Source organism: Lontra canadensis, unplaced genomic scaffold (assembly GCF_010015895.1).
Source record: "Lontra canadensis isolate GAN:19392208 unplaced genomic scaffold, GSC_riverotter_1.0 scaffold87, whole genome shotgun sequence".
Lineage (NCBI taxonomy): Eukaryota > Metazoa > Chordata > Mammalia > Carnivora > Mustelidae > Lontra > Lontra canadensis.
The window spans coordinates 5,551,357-5,576,693 of record NW_022631081.1 but is presented as its reverse complement, the minus strand read 5'-3'; the positions used below and the strand labels follow the sequence as shown (position 1 = coordinate 5,576,693).

Below are 25,337 nucleotides of genomic sequence, written 5' to 3'. Positions count from 1 at the left end.
CTTGAGCTCATGACCTGAGCTGAAGGCAGAGGCTTTACCCACTGAGCCACCCAGGCACCCCGAGTTTTAGAAGTTCTTTATGTATCCTGGATATTAGATATTTATCAGATACAGGATTTACAAATATTTTCTTTCTGTGGGCTGTCTTTGAATTCTCTTGACAGTGTCCTTTGGTGCACTAAAGTTTTAATTTTAGGGGCGCCTGGGTGGCTCAGTCATTAAGTCTCTCTTTTTGAGTTGTCTCAGTTGAATAGTAAAACCAATTCTATACTTCTTTTTCCCATCTCATATTCTAAAGGCCTATGGAAGGAGGTGTCTTTCCTCCAACAGGAAACCTGATGCCTGTTAGGCTCCCTGGAAGGGCTGGTTGGGCACCAGTTGATCTGTGCTTAAATAACCGCACAGAAATAATTGCAATTATATCCTCTTGTGTCAAATGTCCGGTGAAGACAACTGTGATTAGCAGGCTAGGGGAGGAAAAAGTGGATCTGTGCTTCTTCAGTTTGGGAAAGTAAGAAAGACACACCGTGCACGCAAAGTGCTCAGAACAGGGCCTGGCACTTAGGAAGCACGGAATAAAAGGAGTGGTGGGTGCTCTTAGCTTCTCCATTTGTAATTAAGGGAATTGGCTAAGCTGATACATTCTCAGATCTTGCTTGGGTGACTCATCCTCCAGGCGCACGAGGAATCGCACGCCAGTAGGAAGAAAGACTGCGGACTTTGCACCCAGGCCCCAATACAGCACAGCAGCAACCTACCCAACCTGGTTCTGTAGGTGCCAAAGAGCCGGGCTGAGGCGACTGGGAGCAGCCATAGGGTGGAGCTTAGCCGTCTCCGCCCACAGCCCACCGCGTCCTTCATTGGTCCCGTGAGCTCTATGTGCGTAACGTCACACTCATGCGCCACAAGTGTGGAAAGGGGGCGTGGCCCACCAAGAAGGAGGACACAAGATGGCGACGTCCGTGAGGTCGAGGTACCTGAGGTTGCTACGCGTGGTCGCACCGTGGCGGAGCAGGTACAGCTGCCTGGAGAGGCTGTCTCGGATGGGAGGCGGCCGGGTCCGAGCCGGAGTGTCGGGAGGGAAAAACCGTTTCTCCTTTGCGGGCTCGCTAAGAAAGGGTCGGATAAAGACAGAGCTCGGGAGCAGGTGCGACTGCCGGTGCTTAGGGAGGTCCGGATTTATTTAGGGTCTGGCCTGAGCGCTCTCGCTTTGCCCTTTCCAGCTAAGTGAAAGTGCAGAAGGGACAAAACATACAAACAAACAAAACAGATGGAATAGGGTGCCGTCCACTAGAGTCGAGGCTAGGCTGGACATCTCTTTCGGGGTTTGTGTTCCTGGAAAGGCAGTACGATGTGGGAAGAGCTTTGGATTGGAAGTCGGGGACTTTCATCTCGAATTCTTGGTCTTTGAAGCAAAGAGGTTGATTGGGTGATCCCAAATAGTCTGTAAGGAATTAGGGTCTTGGTTACTCTGGGGACTAACTCCCACCTCTTAGGTTCTTAGAATTGGAAGAGATCTGAGGGATCATCTAAATCCAGCTGTTTTTCGAATTGGCAGAATTGAGGCCTTGAGTGTGGGAGAGACTTGCTCAGTTTACCCAGCCAGTTAGTAGCAGAGCCAGGACCCTGACCAGCCTCATGCATGGATCTTTCCCCCAGACTGCCCACCATCAGGGCAGTTATTATTCAGAAATAGCTTGGGATCATTTGGACTCCCGGAAAATGGATTAAAATGTTGGTAGCTATGACTCAGAGTTGTCTGCTTGGTGTCATTTCAGAGAGCCAGGGTTTGAGAGATGCGCAGTGATTTTTGTTTTTCCAGCAGGGTTAATTTGGTCAGGGTTAATTTTGTCAGCGTTAACCAAAACTTGCTCTGTGACCAGAGGTGGTGACCTGTCATTGTAATTTGGCAAGTAAAAGGACACTGGATTTGGACTGAGAGGGAACAGAAACTGTCATTGGCTTTACCATGAAAGCTTTTTACTCTTCTCTCACTGACTATTCAGAAATGGTGTAGTTCTCTTAGGAGAAGGCTCTGCAGTGTGGGGTAACTATTGGGATTTGGACTGAGGGTCTCTGATTTGATAATGATACCATCTGTGCTGATTTGATATTGATACCAGCCATGAATTCAGCTAAACTGTGTCATGAATTAGAACGCTAAAAATGACACTCTTCAGATATTTTTTAAAAAATGCTGATGGGGAACATTACTCACCATCATTAAAAAAAAAAAAGGGTTGGAGGCGGGGGCAGTCATACTTTAGTATCAATGGATATTCCCAGATATCTTCCCACCTTGCTGCCAAATTCAGATTCAGTAGGTGTAGTAGCTTGGGGCTGCAAGTGCTTCAGATGATTCTCAGGTTCAAGTAAGTATGGACTTAGTAACTAGGTAGTGGTTGCTTATGCAAGACTTTGATTCAGAAATATTTATAATATTCCTACCACTGCAAACCATAGTGCCAAGAACCATGGGGGAAGGGAGGAAAGAAACAAATTATAAGATACAGTATTTGGAATAAGCTTTGTGTTTAAGGAACTTTTCAGTTTAGTAGAAGAGAGAGAAAACACTCAACACTAATACAAGATAGAATGTGGAATAAGGCCTTCAGAAGGTCTGCCAGTCCGTTTTTAGGAGAGTTTTCATAACTTCGGAGAGGGGTGATAGAAGGACTACAGTTCAAGCATCACCACCATAGATGATGTTAAAGGATTTTATAACCGTGACGGTATGGGCACAGACCAATCAGCATGGACATTGGTCATAGGCAAGTTTTTTTTTTTTTTTAAGTAATCTTTACTCCCAACGTGGGGCATGAATTTGCAACCCTGAGGTCACAAGTCACATGTTCCACTGACTGAGCTCCTGGTCATAGACAATTGGTAATGAATATAAACTGCTATTTTATTTATTTATTTATTTATTTATTTATTTATTTATTTTTAAAGGTTTTACCCATCCGTTAGAGAGAGGTAGACAGAGATAGTGTGTGAGAGAGAGAGAGCGAGAGCGAGCGTGTTCGCACGAATTGGGGAGGAGAGGGAGAAGTTGGTTCCCTGCTGAGCAGGAAGGCCAACCCAGGGATCCATCCCAGGACCTCAGGACCATGACCTGAGCTGAAGGCAGATGCTTAACCAACTGAACCACCCAGGAGCCCCTAAACTCTGTTACTTTAAATAATAGTATATGTAACTAGGTGCCGGTTTTTCATGATTGTCTCAGGTAATCTTACTGAGGTAGGTCCTGTTTTTACAGGTGGAGAAATTGAGGCTTAGAATTAATTATGTTTTTAAAGTCACACTGCTAGTGAGTGGCAGTGAGCCATACAATCAGACTTGTATGCTCAGTCATGGGCTTTAATCACCTGTTTGCAGGATACCCACATGAGTAACCAGCTTCAGAAGAGACATCTGATTAAATTTATCCATTCATCCCTCTGGGCTTAATCTCGCCACTGAGATTAGAGTTCAGTAAGAAGGCAGACCCCTATGTTCATCAAGAAATATGGAAAGTTGGGGCGCCTAGGTGGCTCAGACAGTTAAATGTCTGCCTTTGGCTCAGGTGATGATCCCAGAGTTCTGGGATCAAGCCCTGCATCAGGCTCCTTGCTCAGCGGGGAGCCTACCTCTCCCTTTCCCTCTGCCTACTGCTTCCCCCCTCCCCGCTTGTGCTCTCTTTCGCTCTCTCTCTGTCAAAAAAATAAAATCTTTTGAAAAAAGGTTCATGGACAGTAAACAAATAGGTGGAGATATATCTATATCTATCTATCTATATATATAGATACACACACACACACACACATACATACTCACACGTATATATGTAATCTGTTCATTTTAGGTAGCAAGAAGTGCTATGAAAAAAAAAATAGGGGCACCTGGGTGGCTCAGTGGATTAAGCCTCTGCCTTTGGCTCGGGTCATGATCTCAGGGTCCTGGGATTGAGCTCCACATCAGGCTCTCTGCTCAGCGGGGAGCCTGCTTCCCCCTCTCTCTCTCTGCCTGCTTCTCTGTGATCTCTCTCTCTGTGTCAATAAATAAATAAATATTAAATAATAAATAAATAAAATCTTAAAAAAAAGAAAAAGGAAAAAAAATAAAGGAAAGTGATTAAAGGGTTAATGCTTCATGGGGACAACTCTTGGGCATATGGTGGTCAGGAAAGCCAAGCTCAGTAGGACACCTTTTCACAGAGAACTGACTAATGAGGGAGTGAGTCACATAGAAGGGTGTGCCCAGTAGAACAAACAGCAAATGCAGGGTGTGGGAAGAGGCCAAGGTGTGGTGGGTACGAGGAGTGGCGACAGGAATGAGTAAGGAGAAGATGGAAAGCAGCAGAATATCTGAGAATCCAGCAAGGACCAAGTACATGGGATCTGGTTTTATTTTCTGTTTTGAAAAAAATCATTCTGGCTGTTTTGGGACGAAGAGTATGTAGAGGGCCAAGAATGAAAACTGGAGACTGGAGAACAGGCCTTCATAGTCTGGTAAGAGAATCAGGCGTCTTGGGCTGGAGTGTGAGTAGTGGTGGCAGTGAAAAATCTGCAGGTAAAGATACACACACAAACACACACACATTTTAAGTTTATTTTTTAAGTAATCTCTACACTCAATGTAGGTCTTGAACTTAAGACCACGGGAATAAGTTGCATGCTCTTCCAGCTGAGCCAGCCAAGTGCCCCTTGGCAGATAAAGATATATTTTATTTATTTAATTTATTTTTTAATTTTTTAAAAAAATTATTTACTTGACAGAGATAGAGCACAAGTAGGCAGAGGGAGAGGGAGAAGTAGACTCCCCACTGAGCAAGAAGCCTGATGCAGGGCTTGATCCCATAACCCCAGGATCATGACCTGAGCCGAAGGCAGATGCTTAACAACTGAGCCACCCAGGGTGCCCCAGATAAATATATTTTAAAGGAAGTTTTCCTGTCTTGCTAGTATACTGAATATGGATAGTGAGAAAGGACGGACTTCTATAAGAATGAGTCTTAGGGTTTTGATTTGTGTAGCTGTGTGAGGAGTGGTACCTTTTGCTGAGATTGGGTATTAATAGAAATGTTGCTATAGTAGCAGGTAAACCCCAGGATCTCTAACTTAACACAGTAAGTTTATGTCTTGATCTTATAAATTCCCAGTGGGCCCTTCTGATTAGTGGGACAACAGTAATTCAAAGGTGCTCCTCCTGTCTTTAGCACATGGCTCCCCAAGTTCTGCACTTTTGTCTGCAGTGAGCCGGCTGAAGGGGAAAGCCTGGAAGTGGATTCCTGGAAAACCTGAATGGTCTTCACATTGGTTAGAACGCAGTTTTGTGGTCACACCCTACTGCAGAGGGAGCTGGGAAACTCCATGTTTTGGGTGTCCAGGGAGAAGAAGACATGGATTTGATAAGCACGGACTAGTCACACCGCAGGTGGACACCTTTGGGGGTGGTGGGGAGCAGGTTGAAGGGGAGTTAGGGTTAAGAGTTGTGTTTTGGACAAACTCAATTTGAGATGATGAAGAGTGGGGATGTTGAGTAGCCAGTTGAAAAAAAAATGGATCTGGACATCTCTGAAGGAGCAGTGAGGGAATCATCAGTGTCTGGCTATTTAAAGACAGGTGCCTGGGGCCTGGGTGAAATAGGTGATGGGGATTAAGCCATGCATTTGTTGTGATGCTCATTGAGTGACGTGCGGAATTGTTGAATCACTGTATCATACACCTGAAACTAATATAATACTGTATGTTAATTATATTGGAATTAAAACTTTAAAAAGTAAAGGCAGGGGACTGGATGAGCAACTCTAGGAAGAGTGTAGATAGAGATGAGATCTGAACGTGGGCATGGCAACAGTTTGAAGGCAGGGAGAGGCCAGAAAGGTAGGAGGAAAATCAGCGTCCTAGAGCCATGTGAGAGTTGTGTTTCAGGAAGGAGAAAGGGTGAAGAGGTCAAGAGGTACAAACTTCTAGTTGTAAAATAATTAAGTCATGGGGATGTGTAGTTAATCATAAAAAAGTTTTGTAGCTGTATAGTGACGTATGTTAACTAGACTTACTGTGGTGATCATTTTGCAATATATGCAAAATTTTTAAAAGATTTTATTATTTATGAGAGAGAGATAGCAAGAGAGGGAACACAAACAGCAGAGCTGGAGAGGGAAGAACAGGCTCTCTGCTTAGCTGGGAGCCTAATTTGGGGCTGGCACAGGATACTGGCACCATGACCTGAGGCAAAGGCAGACCCCTAACTACTGAGCCACCCAGGCGCCCCGCAATGTATACAGATACTGACTCATGTTGTACACCTGAGACTAAAAATGTTATATGACAGTCATACCTCAATTAAAAAAAAAAGAGAAAGGGATTAGTTGTGGCAGATGCTGCTGTGAGAGGTCAAATAATATGAGACCCAAGAAACATGCATTGTGTGCTGGCAACACAGAGGTTGTTGGTGACCTTGACAAGAGGTGACAGGATAGGAACAAAAGCCTGGTTGATCAGGATTAAGAGAGGGTGGGAAGTGAACCTAGGTCTTTTTTTGGTTAACTTTTTATTTTTTATTTTATTTTACTTCAAGATGTTACTTACTAAGTGAGAGTGAGAGAGAATATGTGTGAGCCAGGGGAAGGGCAGAGAAGCAAATTCCCACTGAGCAGGGAGCAGATGTGGGGCTCCATCCCAGGACTCTAGGATCATGACCTGAGCCAAAGGCAGACGCTTAACTGACTGAGCCACCTGGGTGCCCTTTTTAAGCTTTTATTTTAATTCCAGTTAGTTAACATACAGTGTTATATTAGTTTCAGTGTTACAGTGTTATATTAGTTTCAACAATATACTGATTCAGCAATTCCATATGACACACAATGCTCATGACAAGTGTGCTCCTTAATCCCCATCACGTATTTAACTCATCCCTCTACTCCTCTCCCCTCTGGTACCTATCAGTTTGTTCTCTGTAGTTATAAAGAGTCTGTTTCTTGTTTTGTCTCTCCTGTTTTTTCTTTTTTGCCCTCTTTTCATTTTTTTGATTCTTAAATTCCACGTATGAGTTAAATCATTTGTTATTTGTCCTTCTCTGACCTATCTCGCTTAACATTATACTCTCTAGCTCCATCCATGTCATTGCACATGGCAAGATTCATTCTTTTTTTATGGCTGAATAATATTCCATTGCCTGTGTATGGCGTGTGTGTATATATACATACATATATCTATACACACACCACATCATCTTTAACCATTCATCAGGTGGATACTTGAGCTGCTTCCATATCTTGGCTATTGTAAATAATCCTGTTATAAACAGGGGTACAAGTATTACTTTGAATTAGTGTTTTTGTATTTTTTTAAAAGATTTTATTTATTTATTTGACAGAGAGATCACAATTAGGCAGAGAGGCAGGCAGAGAGGGAAGGAAGCAGGCTCCCTGTCAAGCAGAGAGCCCGACACGGGCCTTGATCCCAAGACCCCGGGATCATGACCTGAGCTGAAGGCAGAGGCTTAACCCACTGAGCCACCCAGGAGCCCCAGTTGTTTTTTTTTTAAATTAACATATAATGTATTATTTGTTTCAGGGGTACATGTCTGTGATTCATCAGTCTTAACACAATTCACAGCACTCACTATAGCACATACCCTCCCAGTGTCCATCACCCAGCCACCCCATCCTCCTACCTCCTGCCTTTTAGTTTTGTTGATTGTTTCCTTCACTGTGCAGAAGCTTTTTTTTTTTAAGATTTTATTTTTTTATTTGATAGATAATAAGTAGACAGAGAGGCAGACAGAGGGAGAGGCAGACTCCCTGTTGAGCAGAGAGCCCAATGTGGGGCTCAGTCCCAGGACCCTGAGATCATGACCTGAGCCAAAGGCAGAGGCTCAGCCCTCGGAGCCATCCAGGCACCCGTGTGCAGAAGCTTTTTATTTTGACGTAATCCCAGTAGTTTATTTTTGCCTTTGGCCTATCTAGAACAAAGTTGCTACAGCTGATGTCAGAGAAATTATTGCTTGTGTTCTCTTCTAGGATTTTTATGGTTGAGAGTGAACCTAGCTCTTTTTAAGAGCTTGTTACGAAGGAGAAGAAAAGTGGGGTGGGGTGGAAGCTAGACAAGGATGCATGGTGGACAGTGTTTATGTAAGATTAGAGAAAGTATAGGGTTTATATGAGGATAGAAACAGTCCAGTAATAAAAGACAAACTGGTGTAATGGCGCATTTGCTGGGCATTTTTTCCAGGAGCTGAGGCTAAGGCGGTATACAAGAGAGCCGAGCTCTGTGTTCTGGAGTAGGGCTGCCAAGGGGGAAGACCTACATGCAAGAGAAACCACCTGTGTGCCGTGTGTCTGGTTCCAGTGGATAGATGATTCTCTCTGATTCATACCTCCCCCAGCTAAGGGAGGGAAAAAAGAAGCCTTATTCAACAGTATACAGACATCCTTTTAGTTGGGGGGTTCAGCATTCATTCTGGGACACATAACACAGCAGTGTATAGAAGACAACAATGTACCTTTAGTCAGATTTATACTTCTTCTAATTCTTTTTGGAAAGCAGGGTTTGAGGCTTTTAGCTTTTGTAGTGGGAGTTTTTAGTCTAAGAAATGAGCATTGTTCAGTGCTGAAAGAACATCATATACTGAAACATCGCCCTTTTTTTTTTTTTTTAGAGATTTTATTTATTTATTTGACAGAGATGACAAGCAGGCAGGCAGGCAGGCAGTGGGGGGAGGGAAGCAGGCTCCCCGCTGAGAAGAGAGCCCGTGAAACCTCACCCTTTTTTGTGTTAGTAGCTGTACGTCTCTCTGGCCTTTGTGGTGGTGATTATCATGGTCCCATATTTTATCTCCATACAAACCTGACTTGCCTATTGGAGTATCAGGTTCATCACATTAGCCATATTAGCACCATGCTGTGAGGGTGTTTTTAAGTCAATTCTGATCATGTTTGCAGACTATTTATATAAGATGTAAATACTAAATATCCATGAAAGTAAATATTATTGTAGGAAGACCATACACAGAGTTCTGTTTTCCACAAAAGTGACAATGTAGATGTTTATTAAATTACTGCTTCTATCATAAAGGGCTCCAGCAGAGAAAGAAGTGCTTACTGGCAAGGAGTTTCTTTACTTCAGATTTCAGGTCAAATTAGGGTGAAACCGAAGTGCTATCTGAATTGAAAGGGAAATATTTCCTCTTTGATTAGGGGAGATCCAATTTTTAAAAGTTGATGAATGCTTTCCTTTTTTTTTTTTTTTTTTTTTAAAGATTTTACTTATCAGGCGCCTGGGTGGCTCAGTGGGTTGAAGCCTCTGCCTTCGGCTCGGGTCATGATCCCAGGGTCCTGGGATCGAGCCCCACATTGGGCTCTCTGCTCAGCTGGGAGCCTGCTTCTTCCTCTCTCTCTGCCTGCCTCTCTGCCTACTTGTGATCTCTGTCAAATAAATAAATAAAATCTTTAAAAAAAAAAAAAAAAGATTTTACTTATTGGAGCACCTGGGTGGCTCAGTGGGTTAAGCCTCTGCCTTCGGCTCAGGTCATGATCTTAGGGTCCTGCGATCGAGCCCCACATCAGGCTCTCTGCTCAGCAGGGAGCCTGCTTCCTCCTCTCTCTGCCTGCCTCTCAGCCTACTTGTGATTGATCTCTCTCTCTCTCTCTCTCTCTGTGTCAAGTAAATAAATAAATAAAATCTTTAAAAAAAAAAAAAGAAATGTTTTCTTAGAGTGGAAAGCTGTGAAAAGTTGTTGGTAATTTTTTTTCACTCTGTCAAACTAGCTTGACAAAATAGCAAAGTAGCCACAAAAGAGAATTCAAAAATTCTAAATTAAGTGAGCCTTCCAAACATGAAGTATATTAGAATAGTTCACGTGGTTGTTTGTGTCATTTTTTTTCCAGGCCAGACATTTAAAATTTAAAGTTTCAGCTACCAGTATTAGATTCCTTAATGAGTAGGAGTTATAGGTTTACAAGTACGGTTGTTCTTTTGTGGTATGGAAACACAAGGCTTTCTGTAAGAGTGCTGGGTTTACTGTCTATTATGATCTTATGTTAATTAAGAAAAAATAACTTTATTGTGAAATAGTTTCAGACTTAACAGAAAAGTTATAAAAATAATGAATAGAATTCCCAAAAACCGTTCACCCAGATTTCCCAAATGTCAACTGCATTTGCTTTACTATTCTCCCTTCCTCTTCTCTCTGTATACACGTGTATGTGTGTGTGTGTATATATATATATATATATATATATATATTTTTTTTTTTTTTTTTGTAAAATGCTTGAGAGAAAATTACAGATTTGGTACTCCTTTACTATGAACTTTTCAGCTTTTTTTCCTACAAGATCATCTTCTCACACAACCACTGTATAGTGGTCATAACTAAGAAATTAAGATTGATATAAGACTTATTGAATCTATACATTGTATTCAAGTTTTGCCAATCGATCCACGTTTAAAAAAACTTTTTAAAAGATTTTATTTATTTATTTGAGAGAGAGAGAGAGCACGCATGCACCAGGGAGCCTGTGAGCATGAGCAGGGAGAAGGGGCAGAAGGAGAGGGGGATGTAGACTCCCTGCTGAATGGCGAGCTTGACGTGGGGTTCATTCCCAGGTCCCTGGGATCATGACATGAGTCAGTCACTTAACCAACTGAGCCACCCAGGTGCTCCAACATTTTTTAAAGTAATTTCTAAAAAATATTTATTTGTCAGAGATAGAACACAAGCAAGGGGAGCGGTAGGCAGAGGGAGCAGCAGGTAGAGGGAGAAATGGGCTCCCTGGGAGCCTGACATGGGACTTGATCCCAGGACCCTGGGATCATGACCTAAGCTAAAGGTAGATGCTTAATTGACTAAGCCACCCAGGCATCCCTGTACTCTCTCATTCTCTCTCTCTCTGTCTCTCTCAAATAAATAAATAAAATCTTAAAAAAATTTTTTTTAAATAGGAGCTCCTACATGGCTCGGTCAGTTAAGCGGCTGACTTTTGATCTCAGCTCAGGTCTTGATCCTCAGGGTTGTGAATTTAAGCCCCATGTTGGGCTCTATGCTGGGCAAGGAGCCTTCTTAAAAAAAATTTTTTTTTTTTTTTAATTTTTAAAAAATAGGGCGCCTGGGTGGCTCAGTGGGTTAAGCCGCTGCCTTCGGCTCAGGTCATGATCTCAGGGTCCTGGGATCGAGTCCCAGGACCCTCCTCAGCAGGGAGCCTGTTTCCCTCGGTCTCTCTGCCTGCCTCTCTGTCTACTTGTGATCTCTCTCTGTCAAATAAATAAAATATTTAAAAAAACATTTTTTTAAAATAAATGTTTAATGGTTCATTTTTGCTTGATTATAGCCTCCTTCACTGTGAGAACACTGCCGTGAGCCACTTCCTGCAGTCCTTAAGGAAGCTGCCTGTCAGAGCCTTCTACACAAGTAAGTGGGCAGTTAGAGGTGGTGCTGGCCTCTCTGTGCTTCAGTTTGCTTATCAGTACACTGGGATAAACAGCTCCTATTTCATTGCGTTGTTAGTAGAATTAACTGATCTTATATCTGGGGGGTGCTTAGAATGGTAGATAGTCATCACTGGAGCCCTAGTGATTATTAACTCATTATTTTTACTGGCTGCATAGTATTCTGTTGAAGACTACCATTTGGTGTTGGACCTTTAGGTTGTTTCTAGGCTTTTTCTACTATAGACATTTCTGTGATAACATATCTTGGTGCAGCTTCAGGATAAATCTGTAGAGCTAGAATTGCTGGAGCAGAAGATTTATGTATTTTACAAGATGGCGTTTAGGCCAAATTGTTCTTCAAGGAGGGTTGTTCCAGCTTGTGTGCATATGAGCACGAGGTGCTTATGAGTACCTCAGTTCCCCACACCCTCATCAAAACTAGATTATGGACTTTTGATTTTGTAAGGAGCTTGATTCTGTAAGATAACCTTTTTATTCGATCATACCAGAAAGCCATTTTGAACTGACCATGAGAGGACCTTGGGAATAAAACAAATTTGTTAATGAGAATGAAAACAAAACGTTTATAACAGTAGTTAATAGCAGCACGTCTGGCTGTTCCTTATTTAGTTAAGACTTGCAAGCTGGACCACATGGGAATCACGAGAAGAATAGAAGGGGAGCCACGGTACCTGAGCCATGATCTTGGATCTGCAGAGAAGCTGTGCTTTTATAAAGTGACAAGTCCAGCAGAGAGGTGGTCAGTAGTGGAGGGCTGTCTCTACTTAACAACTTCTTTTTGGGGAGGCAAAGTAAGCCTCTAAGAAGGCAAGACACGTAGTCAAAGGGCTAGTGTAGCGGGCAGCATTCAGAGGAACGTGACTAGTCCATCTAGGGTGGGGGCTCACTGCAGTGAGGAGGGAATAGCACTTTGCTTGTCACCAGTAATTTCAGAAAGAGGGAAAAAAGTTGCTTTATGGTCAGTCTTTCTTGGTCAGAGGCAGAATATTTAGTTGTAAACTAGTAAGGGTTCATTAGGAATAATTAGAAGATGGAAGAGATTAATAACACCCACACTTGCTCATTAAAAGAAGAAACAGCAACACCCAAAACATGGTGGGAGGAGCTGGTGATGTCAGGAGCAGGAGAGCTTCCTCCCATTGGAAGTCACACGTGGTAAGAAGGGTATTCTCTGGTTTTGTATAGGCTCCTGGTGATTCAGCTCTTGAGATTTTGTTTTAATAACAGCATTATTGAGGTATAATCCATATACCATAAAATTCGTCTTTTTAAAGTACAGTTCAGTGGCTTTGAGTATATTCAGAATTGTGCAACCAGCACCACTATTAATTTTAGAATTTCATCCCCCCCCCCCCCCCACCACTTTCCCCAAGCCAGTAACAACACTTGACTCTTTAAACTATCACTCCCCATTTCTCCCTGGCCCCAGCCCCTGGCAACCATTAACCTACTTTATGTCTCTCTAGTATGTTTCCTATACTGGACACTTCATGTCCTATACTGGACAATATGCAGCCTTTTGTGGTTGGCTTCTTTCACATAAGGTTTTTAAGGTTCATGTTATATCATGTGTTGGTACTTTATTCCTTTGTGTTATCACATAATACTCCATTGTATGGATACGCCACATTTTAATTCATTTACCAGTTGATGGACATTTGGGTTGTTTCTACTTTTTGGCTGCTACTGAACATTTTTGTATAAGTTTTTGTGTAGATGTAGGTTTCATTTCTCTCAGAAATATCCCTAATAACAGAATTGCTGGGTCACAATGGTAATTTTATGTTTAACATTTTGAGGAACTGACAAACTGTTTTTCAAAGTGGCTGGCCCATTTTGAAATCCCACCAGCAGTGTATGAGTGTTCTACTTTCTCTACGTCTTTGCCAGCACTTAATTGTCTTTTTGATTATAACCATCCTAGTGGGTGTTAAGTGGTATCTCACCATGGTTTTGATTTGCATTTTCCTGTTTACTAATGATGTGTTGGTTTGCTACGGCTGTGCTAGCAAAGTACTGTAAACTGAGGGGTTTAAATAGTAGAAACTTACTCAAGTTGAAGACCAGAGGTCTGAGATCAAGGTGTCACAGGGCTGCTTCCTTCTAAGGGTTGTGAGGGGGAACCTGTACCATGCCTCTGGTCTGGCTTCTCATGGTTTCCTGCCTTCTTTGGCTCACAGAAGCATCATCCTGATCTCTGCCTTCATCTTCACACAGCATTCTCTTTATAAGCATGTCTGTCTCCAAGTTTTCCCTTTTTATTAGGACACCAGTCGTTATCCGGTTAGGGCCCACCATGATGGCCATATTTTATCTTGTTTACTTCTCTAGAGACCCTGTATCCAAGTTAGGTCACATTCTGGGTACTGGGAATTAGGACTCAGCATGTGAATTCTGGGGTGGGATACAGTTCAACCAATAGTAGATGTTGAGCATCTTTTCATATGTTTATTGGCCATCTGTGTATCCTCTTTGGAGAAATGCCTATTTAGATCCTGTGTATGTTTTTAAATTGGATTGCCTTTTTTTTTATTATTGAATCGTAAGATCTTATGGGAGTTTGCATTTGAGAATACTTGTGTCTAGTCAGATTTGGGTCTGGATTGTAGAAGTAAGGTCAGATAGTCCTGGGTGAGAAATGGTGCCTGATACCCAGTTCTGGATCTGGTGGTAGCCAGCCTGGCAACCTTGATTAGTTTCTTGACCTCTTTGTAATTCAGTGTTTTCATCTTACATTCTCTGGCTGTGGTCGCAATTGAGGTGCATTGTAGTTTCATAGGAAAGATGCTTGTCCCTTGGGCACCTGGGTAGCTCAGTCACTTAAGTGTCTGCCTTCTGCTCAGGTCATGATCCCAGGGTCCTAGAATTGAGCCCTGCATTGGGCTCCCTGCTTGGCGGATAGTCTGCTTCTCCTTTTCCCTCTGCTGCTCCCCCTGCTTGTTTTCTCTCTCTCTTTCTCTCTGTAAAATAAATAAGATCTAAAATCTAAAAAATAAAAAATAAAACACACACACACACACACACACACGCACACACGCCCAAAGATGTTTGTCCCTTACATATTGGTAGAATTTGGAGACAGAAGGTCTTTTTTTTTTTTATTCCTTTTTTTTTTTTTTTAATTTTACTTATTTGAGAAACAGAGTGAACGAGAGAGAGCACAAGCTGGAGGAGGGGCAGAAGGAGAGTGGGGAAGCAGGCTTCTCACTGAGCAGAGATGTGGGGCTCAATCCCAGGACCCTGGGATCATGACCTGAGTCAAAGGCAGCTGCCCAACCAACTGAGCCACACAGGTGACCCCAGAAGGGTCTTAATAGTGACTCAAGGCCGCACCTGCCTATCAACAATGCACTGGTATTTCCTGGACCTTGTTTTAGTGCCGTTTGCATGACTCATCCTTGTCCCTTCTCCCAGTCTCAAAATTTTCCTTTTTTTTTTTTTGTTACAGATGCCAGAAGAGTCCACACTGCCCCTGCTCGTACCTTATTTCTGCTGCGTCCCCTGCCCATTCTGTTGGTGACAGGAGGCGGGTATGCAGGTTACCGGCAATATGAGAAATACAGGGAGCGAGAGCTGGAGAAGCTGGGGTTGGAGATTCCACCCAAACTTGCTGGTCACTGGGAGGTAGGAATAAAGGTGGAACCACCTTGAGTTCTCATTTAGCACAACTGTCTGTCACCTTTTAAATTGCCTCAAAGTTGAAATGTTTGAAAAAATGAAATGTGCTTCTTTAGAGCTCGTGTCTCCAGTGGGCTTTTGGTCAGACACAGAGGTTATGCCTTTGGCGTCATGTTGGGCTTCTTTTCTGCGTCCACACCTACCCCTGGTCTCCCCAGGGGCTCTGAGTAGCAATTACCTGCAGTTGCAGTCCTCAGAGTTCATGCCTTGTGTGGGGCCTGACAGCCTAGTCGTTTATGCCCTGCTCTGAGGATAAGCTGAAACGGTGGGACTTTTGTGATGTGGTTAAGTTCTTACCAGGAACCAGACTGAAAGAATCAAATTACTTTATTGTTACTGCTTGAAATGCTTCCCCCACAACAGGGCAGGCTTTGATGTTGTTGAGCCATGCATGACGTACAATGAACTGTCTTATTCAGTTGCACTCTGGTGGCCCAGGATGATACCTAACTCGGAGCAGACATTCAGTAAATGTTGAAATTGAACGTTAAGGTGTAAATTTAAAAATGCCTTCTATTCAGCCATAGTGTAATAAATGAAAAATCTGAAACATCAGTAGATCTCATAGCCTGGGCAAAAGTGGGGGGAGTGAAAGTAGAGACTTTATGGCATTTGGAATGATGCATTTGGGTTTCTTCATGAACCTCTCTATATTGGTAATTCAGCTCGTTTGAATCCAGTGGCCAGTGGCATGTGGGTTCTGAAGGCGAGTCCCAACCATGTCCCTCAATAGCTGTGTGAACATGTCACTTGCCGTCCAGTCCTCTGTGTGACTATGCTACAAGTAGTGTAAACAACTTTAAGGCAGGCTGGATTGGAACCCCTCTTGAGATTCCTTCTAGCTCGAGCAGAGTTTATCTAGGAATATTTGTTGGCATTGGCATTACATGCTGCATTACAGGCTTCCTCCCACAATCCTATTTTGAACTTTGGTTTAGACCCTCTTCCTCCAGGAGAATACAGTGTAAAGATTTCCTCTGATTTCCAACAGACCTGTAAAACTGTGACTTAGTCAGCTGGCCCTACAGATCCAGATGTGGGTGTTACCCCAAGAGGTACCTTTTTGCTTGCCCATGTATATCTACCCTTTTTTTGGCCTGTTCGTACATTCTTGGACTTTATAGTAGCCTATCTCAGACCAAAAAAGAAAAAAGGTTTTTTGTCTTCTGGTAGTATATGACAAAATCCTTTTGGCAAAGGATAATTGTGTAGTATGTGAGTCACACTTTTAAAATTTTCTGTACTCTATTTCCCATGACATTGGTGGTTTCCTCTGTAAATATACCTTTTCCTTTATGCTAATAAACTACTTGTTAGATTGTGATCATATGACACCACTTAAGTGTTCGACCCAAGGTAGCTTCTCTCTGACCCCATGTGTTTGCAGACTGAGTCACGCTGTGACAAACTTTGCATGCTTGTTCAGCAAATTCCCACCCATTTCAAAGGTCTTCCAAGAGAATCTACATTTGGAAGAAATCTGTGACTTCCAAAATCATAAAGACTAATGTCAGTAGTATTTTTTTTTAGCATTCACCATTTGCATAATTAGTATTACTGCCATGTAGGAGCCAATACCTGAAAGACAACCATTTGTAGGGAGGACAGGTTTGATTGGCTTATAAGTTCTAGGGCCTGGATCTGAGTGGCCCCGTGGAGCGTGAGATCTGAAGCCCCTATTGGTTAAGGGCTGGGTTTCAGTTAGATACTGTTCTTCTGCTGGAGTAAAATGGGCACAGGACTGTTGGGTTTACAGGCAGGATGCCAGCATTTCACTTCACTGAAGGGGAAATGGTTGGACTCTGAGTAGACATTGTAGGATTTCAGGAGAGACAGTAGGTTGTGAGAAGGGAGAGTGCTGACTGGCAGTTTCAAACTGGATCCTAGTTCTGCCCCTGCCTCATCTAATCACTGTCATCTCATGAAAAATGAGAGTACCCTAATCTGGTCGATCATCAGAATTGTTGGGGAGCTTTAAAAAATACGGATTCTTTGATCTCACCCCTGGAAATTTAGAAAGTTTGGGTGAGCTCAAGATCTTTGTTTTTAAAAAGTCCCTTCAGTGATTCTGATGATAAGCCAGATTTAGGAATCATGGGCAGATGAGCTGTAAAGTTCCCTTCAGGGCTCTTTTTTTGAATGGCAGATGAAAACTGCTGCTGCTAATTTTGCTGGAATATAATCTCTTCATATCCCTGGGTCAAGTGTGGCATCTCTAGCGCTTGAAAGAGGACTGGCTGGTACTTATGCCAAGATGAGCCCCTGGGACTCTAAGGATTTATACCCATATCTTTCCAACCCCCTCCCCCATATCGTTCCTTTATTTCAATTTAAGTCTGTCCTTCCTTCCTGCCTCCCTTCCTTCCTTCCTCCCTGCCTCCCTTCCTTCCTTCCTCCCTCCCTTGTCCTCCCTTCTCCCTTCACTTCCCTTTCCAACAGTATAGAAGAAACCATAACTCCAAACTGCCGCCGCCTCATTCACTGCAAACTCCGCTCAGGGGTGTGGGGAGAGGGCACAGCTCTTGCAGAGGGGCAGCGGGGAGGCAGGTGTCAGACACAGTTGAAGACTTGATCTCAGCTGTAGCACCTTGACAGGCTGTTTCATCTTCCTGGGTTCGTTCGTTCTTTTTTTTTTTTTTAAAGACTTTATTTATTTATTTGACAGAGAGAGACACTGCGAGAGAGGGAACACAAGCAGGGGGTGTGGGAGAGGGAGAGGCCGGCTTTCCACTGAGCAGGGATCCTGACATGGGACTCAATCCCAGGACCCTGGGATCATACCTGAGCCAAAGGCAGAAGCTTAATGACTGACCCACCCAGGCACCCCCTTCCTTATTTTTTTAAAAGATCTTATTTGTTTGAGAGTGAGATCATGAGCATAAGGGAAGGGTAGAGAGAGAAGCAGGTTCCCTGCTGAGCAGGGATCCTTTTTTTTTTTTTTTTTTTAAGATTTTATTTCTTTGTCAGAGAGAGAGAGAGAGCAAGCACAGGCAGACAGAATGGCAGGCAGAGGCAGAGGGAGAAGCAGGCTCCCTGCCGAGCAAGGAGCCTGATGCGGGACTTGATCCCAGGACGCTGGGATCATGACCTGAGCCGAAGGCAGCTGCTTAACCAACTGAGCCACCCAGGCGTCCCTGAGCAGGGATCCTGATGTGGGACTTGATCCCAGGACCCGGGGATCATGACTTGAGCCAAAGGCAGGTGCTTAACCAACTGAACCACCCAGGCGCCCACTAGGTTCTGTTTTTATAGGTCTAAGAAAATCTTTGCTTGCTCTAAGAGTCATGTACGCAAAAAAAGCTCATGCAGTTGGCTGAGTAGAAATGAAGCCTATGTGTTTGCTTGATGGGATGAAGGAAACTCTGTAACGAGCAGCAAAGTGAGTAGCCTGTTGAGAGTGTTCAGAAGCATCCAGGTTCCAGCAGCTCCGCTCTGTCTTTATATTTATATGGCATCACTTTCCCCAACAGGGAAATAGCTCACTTTTTTTAAAATTAGAAAGCATTATAAAATGTGAAGATGAAACAGTGATGACCCAGGATTGTACAACTCACAGGAAACCACAGTTCACATTTTGGGGAACTTAGCCCTTTTGGGGTTTGGGGTATTTAGGAATATGTATTGTTAATTTTTATTTTAAATGAGATAGTTTTAAAATTTTTAAATAAAACACAATCATGTACAAATTCAAATACTAATGAAGGGTTACATATAAAGATGTCTTCCACTCTCTGCCCCTTCTACTAGTTTCATCTCCACTCTTCAGAAGCAGGCAAGCATTTTTAACATTAGCGTATCTTTACAGAATGTTTCTACTTACATATTTTTTGGCTATTCAAAGGTGATTTAATTTTGACATGCATCGCTATGTAAGTTTAAAGTATATAGCATGATGGTTTGATTTACATATATTGCGAAATGATTGTCAGAATAGATTCAGCAAACATCCATCATCTCTCTAGATATAATTTTAAAAAAAGAAGAAAGAAAAAAAGAAAAAAACTTTTCCCAAACTCTTAGGATTACCTCGCTGTACTTTCCTCTGTGATAGACAGCAGTGTTGGCTCTTAGGTTTCAGGTTGTACGTTCCATCACTAGTACTTATTTCTCTTGTAACTGGAAGTTTATACTTTTTGACCTTCTTCCAATTCCCTGTGTCCTTCCACTCCCTGGAGTCTGATTTCTTTTCCTTCAAGTTTGGTTTTTTTCCTTTTTCTTTTTCTTTTTCTTTTTCTTGTCCTTTTTCTTTTCTTTCTTTCTTTTTTTAACCTTTTGTTTTTTTAGATTCCACATATAAATGAAATCATGCAGTATTTGTCTTGCTTTTTCTGACTTAATTCACTTAGCATAATGCTTACAGGGTTCATCCATGTTGTTGCAAGTATAGGATTTCCTCATTTTTTCTGGCTGAATAATATATTCTATTGTATGTATGTACCTATATACATTGTGTGTGTGTGTGTGTGTGTGTGTGTGTGTGTTATCCGTTGGACACTTAGGTTATTTCGATGTCTTGGCCATTGTAAATAATGTTGCTATGATGATTTAATTTTTTAAAAACATTTTTATTTGACAGAGAGCGAGCATAAGCAGCGGGAGTGGGAGGCGGAAGTAGGCTCCCCACTAAGCAGGGAGGACCCTGGGATATTGACCCGAGTGGAAGGCAGATGCTTAACTGACTGAGCCAGCCACCCAGGCAACCCGATGATTTAATTTTTTAAGTTAACTTTACTGAGGTATTATTTCCATATAGTAAAACATACCCTTTTTAAGCATATAGTTCATTGTTGCTTTTTTATTTTATTTTTTTATTTAAAAAATTTCTTTTAAAGATTTTTATTTGAGAGAGAGAGGGAGAAAGAGAGAGAGAGAGAGAGTAGGGGGAGGGGCAGAGGGAGAAGCAGACTCCCTGCTGAGCAGGTAGCCTGACTTGGGGCTCGATCCTAGGACCTCGAGTTCATGACCTGGAGGTCAGACACTCAACCAACTGAGCCATCCAGGTGCCCCAGTCGGTTTCTGTTTTGCTTTTTTTTTGGTTTTTAGATTCTACATATAAGTGAAATCATACAGTATTTGTCTTTATTTCACTTAGCATAGTACCTTGCATGTACATCCATGTTGTCACAAATGCCAAGATTTCATTCTTTTTTTGTGGCTAAATAATATTCCACCATGTGTATATACTACATTTTCTTTATCCATTCATTTATCTGTGGACATTTAGGTGGCTTCCATATTTTGGCTATTGTAAATACTGTTGCAGTGAATATAGGGGTGCATGTATCTTTTTGAATTAGTATTTTCATTTTCTTCAGATAAATACCCAGGAGTGGAATTGCTGGGTTGTATGATAGTTCTAGTTTTAATTTTTTGAGGAATTCTCAGACTGTTTTCCACAGTGACTGCAACAATTTACATTTCTACCAATAGTGCACGAGGGTTCCCTATTTTCCACATCCTTGCCAACACTTATTATTTCTTGTCTTTTTGATATTAGCCATTCTGACAGGTGTGAGGTGATAACAAGTTGTGGTTTTGATTTGCATGTCCCTGATGATTAATGATGTTAATTTCTGCCCACTTTTTAATTGACTGACTTCTTTTGGTGTCAAGTTGTAGAAATTCTTTATATATTTTGGATGTTAACCCCTTACCAGATGTATCATTTGCAACTGTCTTCTCCCATTCAATAGGTTGCCTTTTCTTTTTTGTTGATGGTTTTCCTTTGCTGTGCAAAAACTTTTTAATTTGATGTAGTCCCAGTTGTTTAATTTTGCTTTTGTTGCCCTGGCCTGAGGAGACAGATTCAAAAGAATATTGCAGGATCAACACCTTAGAGTTTATGCCTATGCTTTCTTTTAGGAGTTTTATGGTTTCAGGTCTTACTTTTAGGACTTTAATTCATTTTGAGTTTATTTTTGTATATGGTATAATAAAGTGGACCAATTTCATTCTTTTTCATGTGGCTGTTGAGTTTTCCCAGAACTATTTAAAGAGTTGGCATTTTCTCCACTGTCTATTCTCACCTCCTTTATTACAGATTGTGTAAGTGTGGGTTTATTTCTGGACTCTCTTCTGTTCCATTCATCCGTGTATCATTTCATTGGGGTTTTTTTGGTAAGTATATATACCTGTGTAATCAGTACCGCACTCAAGATAGCGAACATGTGCCCCTTTGTAGTCAGTATCCACCCATGGCTCCAAGGCAATCACTGATCTGCTTTCTGTCACTATGAATTAGATTTGTCGTTTAAGAGATTTTAACAGATGGGATATACTTATTTATTTATTCATAGATTTTTTTTTTTTAATTTATTTGTCAGAGAGTGAGAGAGCACGTACAAGCAGGGGGAGCAGAAAAGGGAGAATGCAGTCCTCTATCCCAGGACCCTGAGATCATGACCTTGAGCCAAAGGCAGATGCTTACCCAAATAAGCCACCCAGGCATCCCTTACGGAGTTTTCTGCATAGCTCCCTCCTTTCTGGTTCTCCACCTTCAAGAACCTAGCTCTTTATTGATGTAGTCATTTGGGTTTCATTACAAACAAGCAGAACTCATTTCAGCAGGGACACTTGAAGGGGTCTGTTTTATCCTTAAAGAACCAATTCCAGGGGCGCCTGGGTGGCTCAGTGGGTTAAGCCGCTGCCTTCGGCTCAGGTCATGATCCCAGGGTCCTGGGATCGAGCCCCGCATTGGGCTCTCTGCACAGTAGGGAGCCTGCTTCCCTTCCTCTCTCTGCCTGCCTCTCTGTCTACTTGTGATCTCTGCCTGTCAAATAAAAAAAAAAAAAAAAAAAAAAAAAGAACCAATTCCAATGTGTGTGCTTGTGGGGTGGGGGAGGTTGTGTTTCACTACACCAATAAGCAGGGCCCTTGACACCAACTGGGTGTCCTACAGTTCAGCTCCGTTCTGACACTATCTGCCCAGAGATAGCATCCTATTTTGCAGATTAAGGGCTCAAGTCCCACAAGACTGTCCCTCCCCCCCAGGTGCTTTCAGAAGTTGTTACTTGTGCTTCTGACTGACTAGCTATAGGTTGGAGGTTCCACCCCCCCCCCCTTTGAGTTACTGGTTAAGAACTCAGTCCTACAAGACTGCCTTCCTAACTCTTCAGATGCCAGTTCCAAGTCCAGGTGCTTCTGATTGAACGGCTATAAATCGCAGGTCTCCATAACCTTTTTTTTAGGTTCAGCTAATTTGCTAGAGCAGCTCACAGGGCTCAGAGAAACATTTTACTTGCTAGTTTACCAGTTTATTACAAAGGATATTGAAGGTTACTGATCAACGGCCAGATAGAGATACCTAGGGTGAGGTCTTAAAAGAAGGAACTTCTGTTCTCATGGAGTATGGGGCTCTGTACGGTGGCACATAAAAGCCTTCTGGTTCCCTAGCCTGGAAGCACTTTGAACCCCATCTTTTTTGGTTTTTATGGAGGTTTCATTACATAGGTATGAATGATTAATTAAGCCACTGGTCAGTGGTGATTGATTCAGCCTCTAGTCCCTCTCCCCTCCCCCGAGGTCAGGGCGTGGGTCTGAAAGTTCCCCCTCTCTTTTGTGGTCAGTTCCTTATCCTTACAGGATTTCGAGAAGTCAACTCATTAATATAAATCCAGTAGTGATGGAGAGAGAGTTGTTATGATTAACAAAACACCCATTTCAGTTTTATGGCTGTCAAATGATTTTAGGAGCCGAAGACAGAAGACCACACAGTATAACAAAAGATGCTTCCATTGCTCTTGTCACTCAGGAAATTCCAAGGGTTTTGGGAGCTGAGAGCCAGGAACAGCGACCAATTATTTATGAGAAATGTGCTCTGCTCAGATGAATGACCAAATACATATTTTTTACAAACCACAATATTACAGTTGTATATCAGGAATGACTGCTTATAGAAGCTGTCACCACCATTTAAGACTCTTCTACCCCTTTGTTACAGTGGTAAGGCACTGCCTGCCCTTTTGCCCCTGTGCTTTGAGTTCAGTCAGAGCCCCCTTCTGTATGCTGCAGCCATCCAGCATGTCCTTTATAGGTGTTAACCAGTGATTTCACTTTCCTCACTGGCTGAGAGAAGTGTTTGGAGGAAAGGAGAGGTCACAGGTCACATTAACATGAAACTATCGATCCATAATCTCTGGGGAGTGCAGCTCGAGGAGAGGAATGAGGAGAGGGACGTGGAGATACCCTTTCTCGCCTCACTTCTGTGGTACACTCTTCTCATTGTCTCTTCATTCTCTGTGTCTCTGGCTTTGTGTTCGTCGGTGTGCTCTCCCCAAACCCCTCCTGCATCTTTGCCTTCTCCTCACCTCTCTAAGTCATTTTGCTCTTTGCTCTAACAGCAACTCTCTTCCTCTCCTCCCAGAATATTTTGGTGTTGTGTACTTACCCACAGTCTTGATCTTTTTATTTTCTTTTTTCACTCTTTGATAAACTACCCTCATGACCTCATTATCTCCCAAAGGCCCCATCTCCAGATGCCTTTGCTTTAAGAATTAGGACTTCAACATATGAATTTGGGTGGTTAAAATTCACCATTTTAACCACTTCTAAGTGTACACGATTCAGTGGTAGTAAGTACATTCGTAGTACTTTCCATTACCACTGTCTATTTCTAGAACATTTTCATTGTCCCAAACAGAAACTTCTGTACTCATTAAACAATACTGTTTTTTTCTTCTGCCCCCGGCTTCTGCCACCCTTAGTCACCACCAGTTCTGTCTCTGTGAATTTGCCTATTCTAGGTACTTCATATAAGTGGAATCAGACATTTGCCCTATATTTTTCAAGAGGTATACATGTTGTAGCATCTATTGGAGTTTCACTTCTTTTTAAGGTTGAGTAATATTCCATTGTATGGATGTATACCACATTTCATTTATCCAGTCATCTGTTGATAGATACTGGCTTGTTTCTACTGGGTTGTTGGCTGTTGTGAATAGTGCCGCTGTGAACACAGTGTGTACAAGAACACGCTGGAGTCATTGCTCTCAGCTCTTTTGGGTGTGTACCTAGGAGTAGAATTGCTGGATCACATGGTCATAAGTGTTTAACTTTTAGAAGGATTGCTAGACTTTCCCACAGCGGCCATGCCATTTTAGGTTTCCACTAGCAGTGCGGAGGATTCCAGTTTCTCCATATCCCTGCCAACACTTACTCACTTTGATGATAGCTTTTAGTGGCTGTGAGGTGGCATCTCAGTGTGGTTTTGATTTGCATTCTCTAATGAGTAATGATGTTGTGCATCTTTTTCACGTGCTTATTGGCTGTTTATATAGCTTCTTTGAATAAATGTTTGTTTCTTCAACTTCTTTGCTAATTTTTACATTGGGTGGTTGGTTTTTTGTTGTTGAGTTGTAAGAGTTCTTTGTATATTCTGGATGTTAGACCCTTACCAGATATATGTGTTTGCAGATATTTTTTCCCATAAATTGTGCTTTCACTCTCTTTTTTTTTTTTTTTATTTGTCAGAGACAGAGGGAGAGAGAGTGAGCAAGCACAGGCAGACAGAGAGGCAGGCAGAAGCAGAGGGAGAAGCAGGCTCCCTGCCGAGCAAGGAGCCTGATGTGGGACTCGATCCCAGGACGCTGGGATCATGACCTGAGCTGAAGGCAGCCGCTTAACCAACTGAGCCACCCAGGCGTCCCTGCTTTCACTCTCTTAATAGTATGTTTTGATATACAAAAGTTTTTAATTTTGATGAAGTCTAGTTTATTTGTTTTTACATTTATTGCCTTTGTTTTTGGTGTCCTATTCCAGAAGTCACTGCTGAATCCAATATTGTGAAGTCACTGCTGAATCCAATATTGTGAAGATTTTTTCCTGTTTTCTTCTAAGGTATTTTTAGGTCTTTTTTTTTTTTTCTTTTTTTTTTTTTTTAAGAAAAATTTTAGGGCACCTGGGTGGCTCAGTCATTAGGTGTCTGCCTTCGGCTTAGGTCATGATCCCAGGGTCCTGGGATCGAACCTCCACATCGGGCTCCCTGCTTGGCAGGAAGCCTGCTTTTTGCTCTCCCACTCCCCCTGCTTATGTTCCCTCTGTCACTGTGTCTCTGTCAAATAAATAAAATCTTAAAAAAAAAAAAAAATTTTAGGTCCTGGGGCACCTGGGTGTCTCAGTTGTTAAGCGTCTGCCTTCGGCTCAGGTCATGATCTTGGGGTCCTGGGATCAAGCCCTGCATCGGGCTCCCTGCTTGATAGGAAGCCTGCTTCTCCCTCTCCCACTCCCCCT

General features: G+C 42.4%; 1 protein-coding gene across 3 annotated transcripts in view; it reads left to right on the top strand.

The window, feature by feature from the left end:
- Positions 1-900: 900 nt before the first annotated feature.
- The window catches only part of PISD (phosphatidylserine decarboxylase), a 42,012-nt gene continuing 17,575 nt past the window's right edge, over positions 901-25,337 (top strand). Inside the window, exons 1-3 of one of the 3 annotated variants that reach the window (XM_032883194.1) lie at positions 901-1,015; positions 11,312-11,391; positions 14,881-15,056. In XM_032883194.1, coding sequence (XP_032739085.1) covers positions 951-1,015; positions 11,312-11,391; positions 14,881-15,056 — 321 coding nt within the window. In that variant the 5' untranslated portion in view covers positions 901-950. Of the gene's footprint in view, positions 1,016-11,311; positions 11,392-14,880; positions 15,057-25,337 lie in introns of those variants that run through there. The other 2 variants (XM_032883195.1, XM_032883199.1) reach the window with 2 other exon arrangements.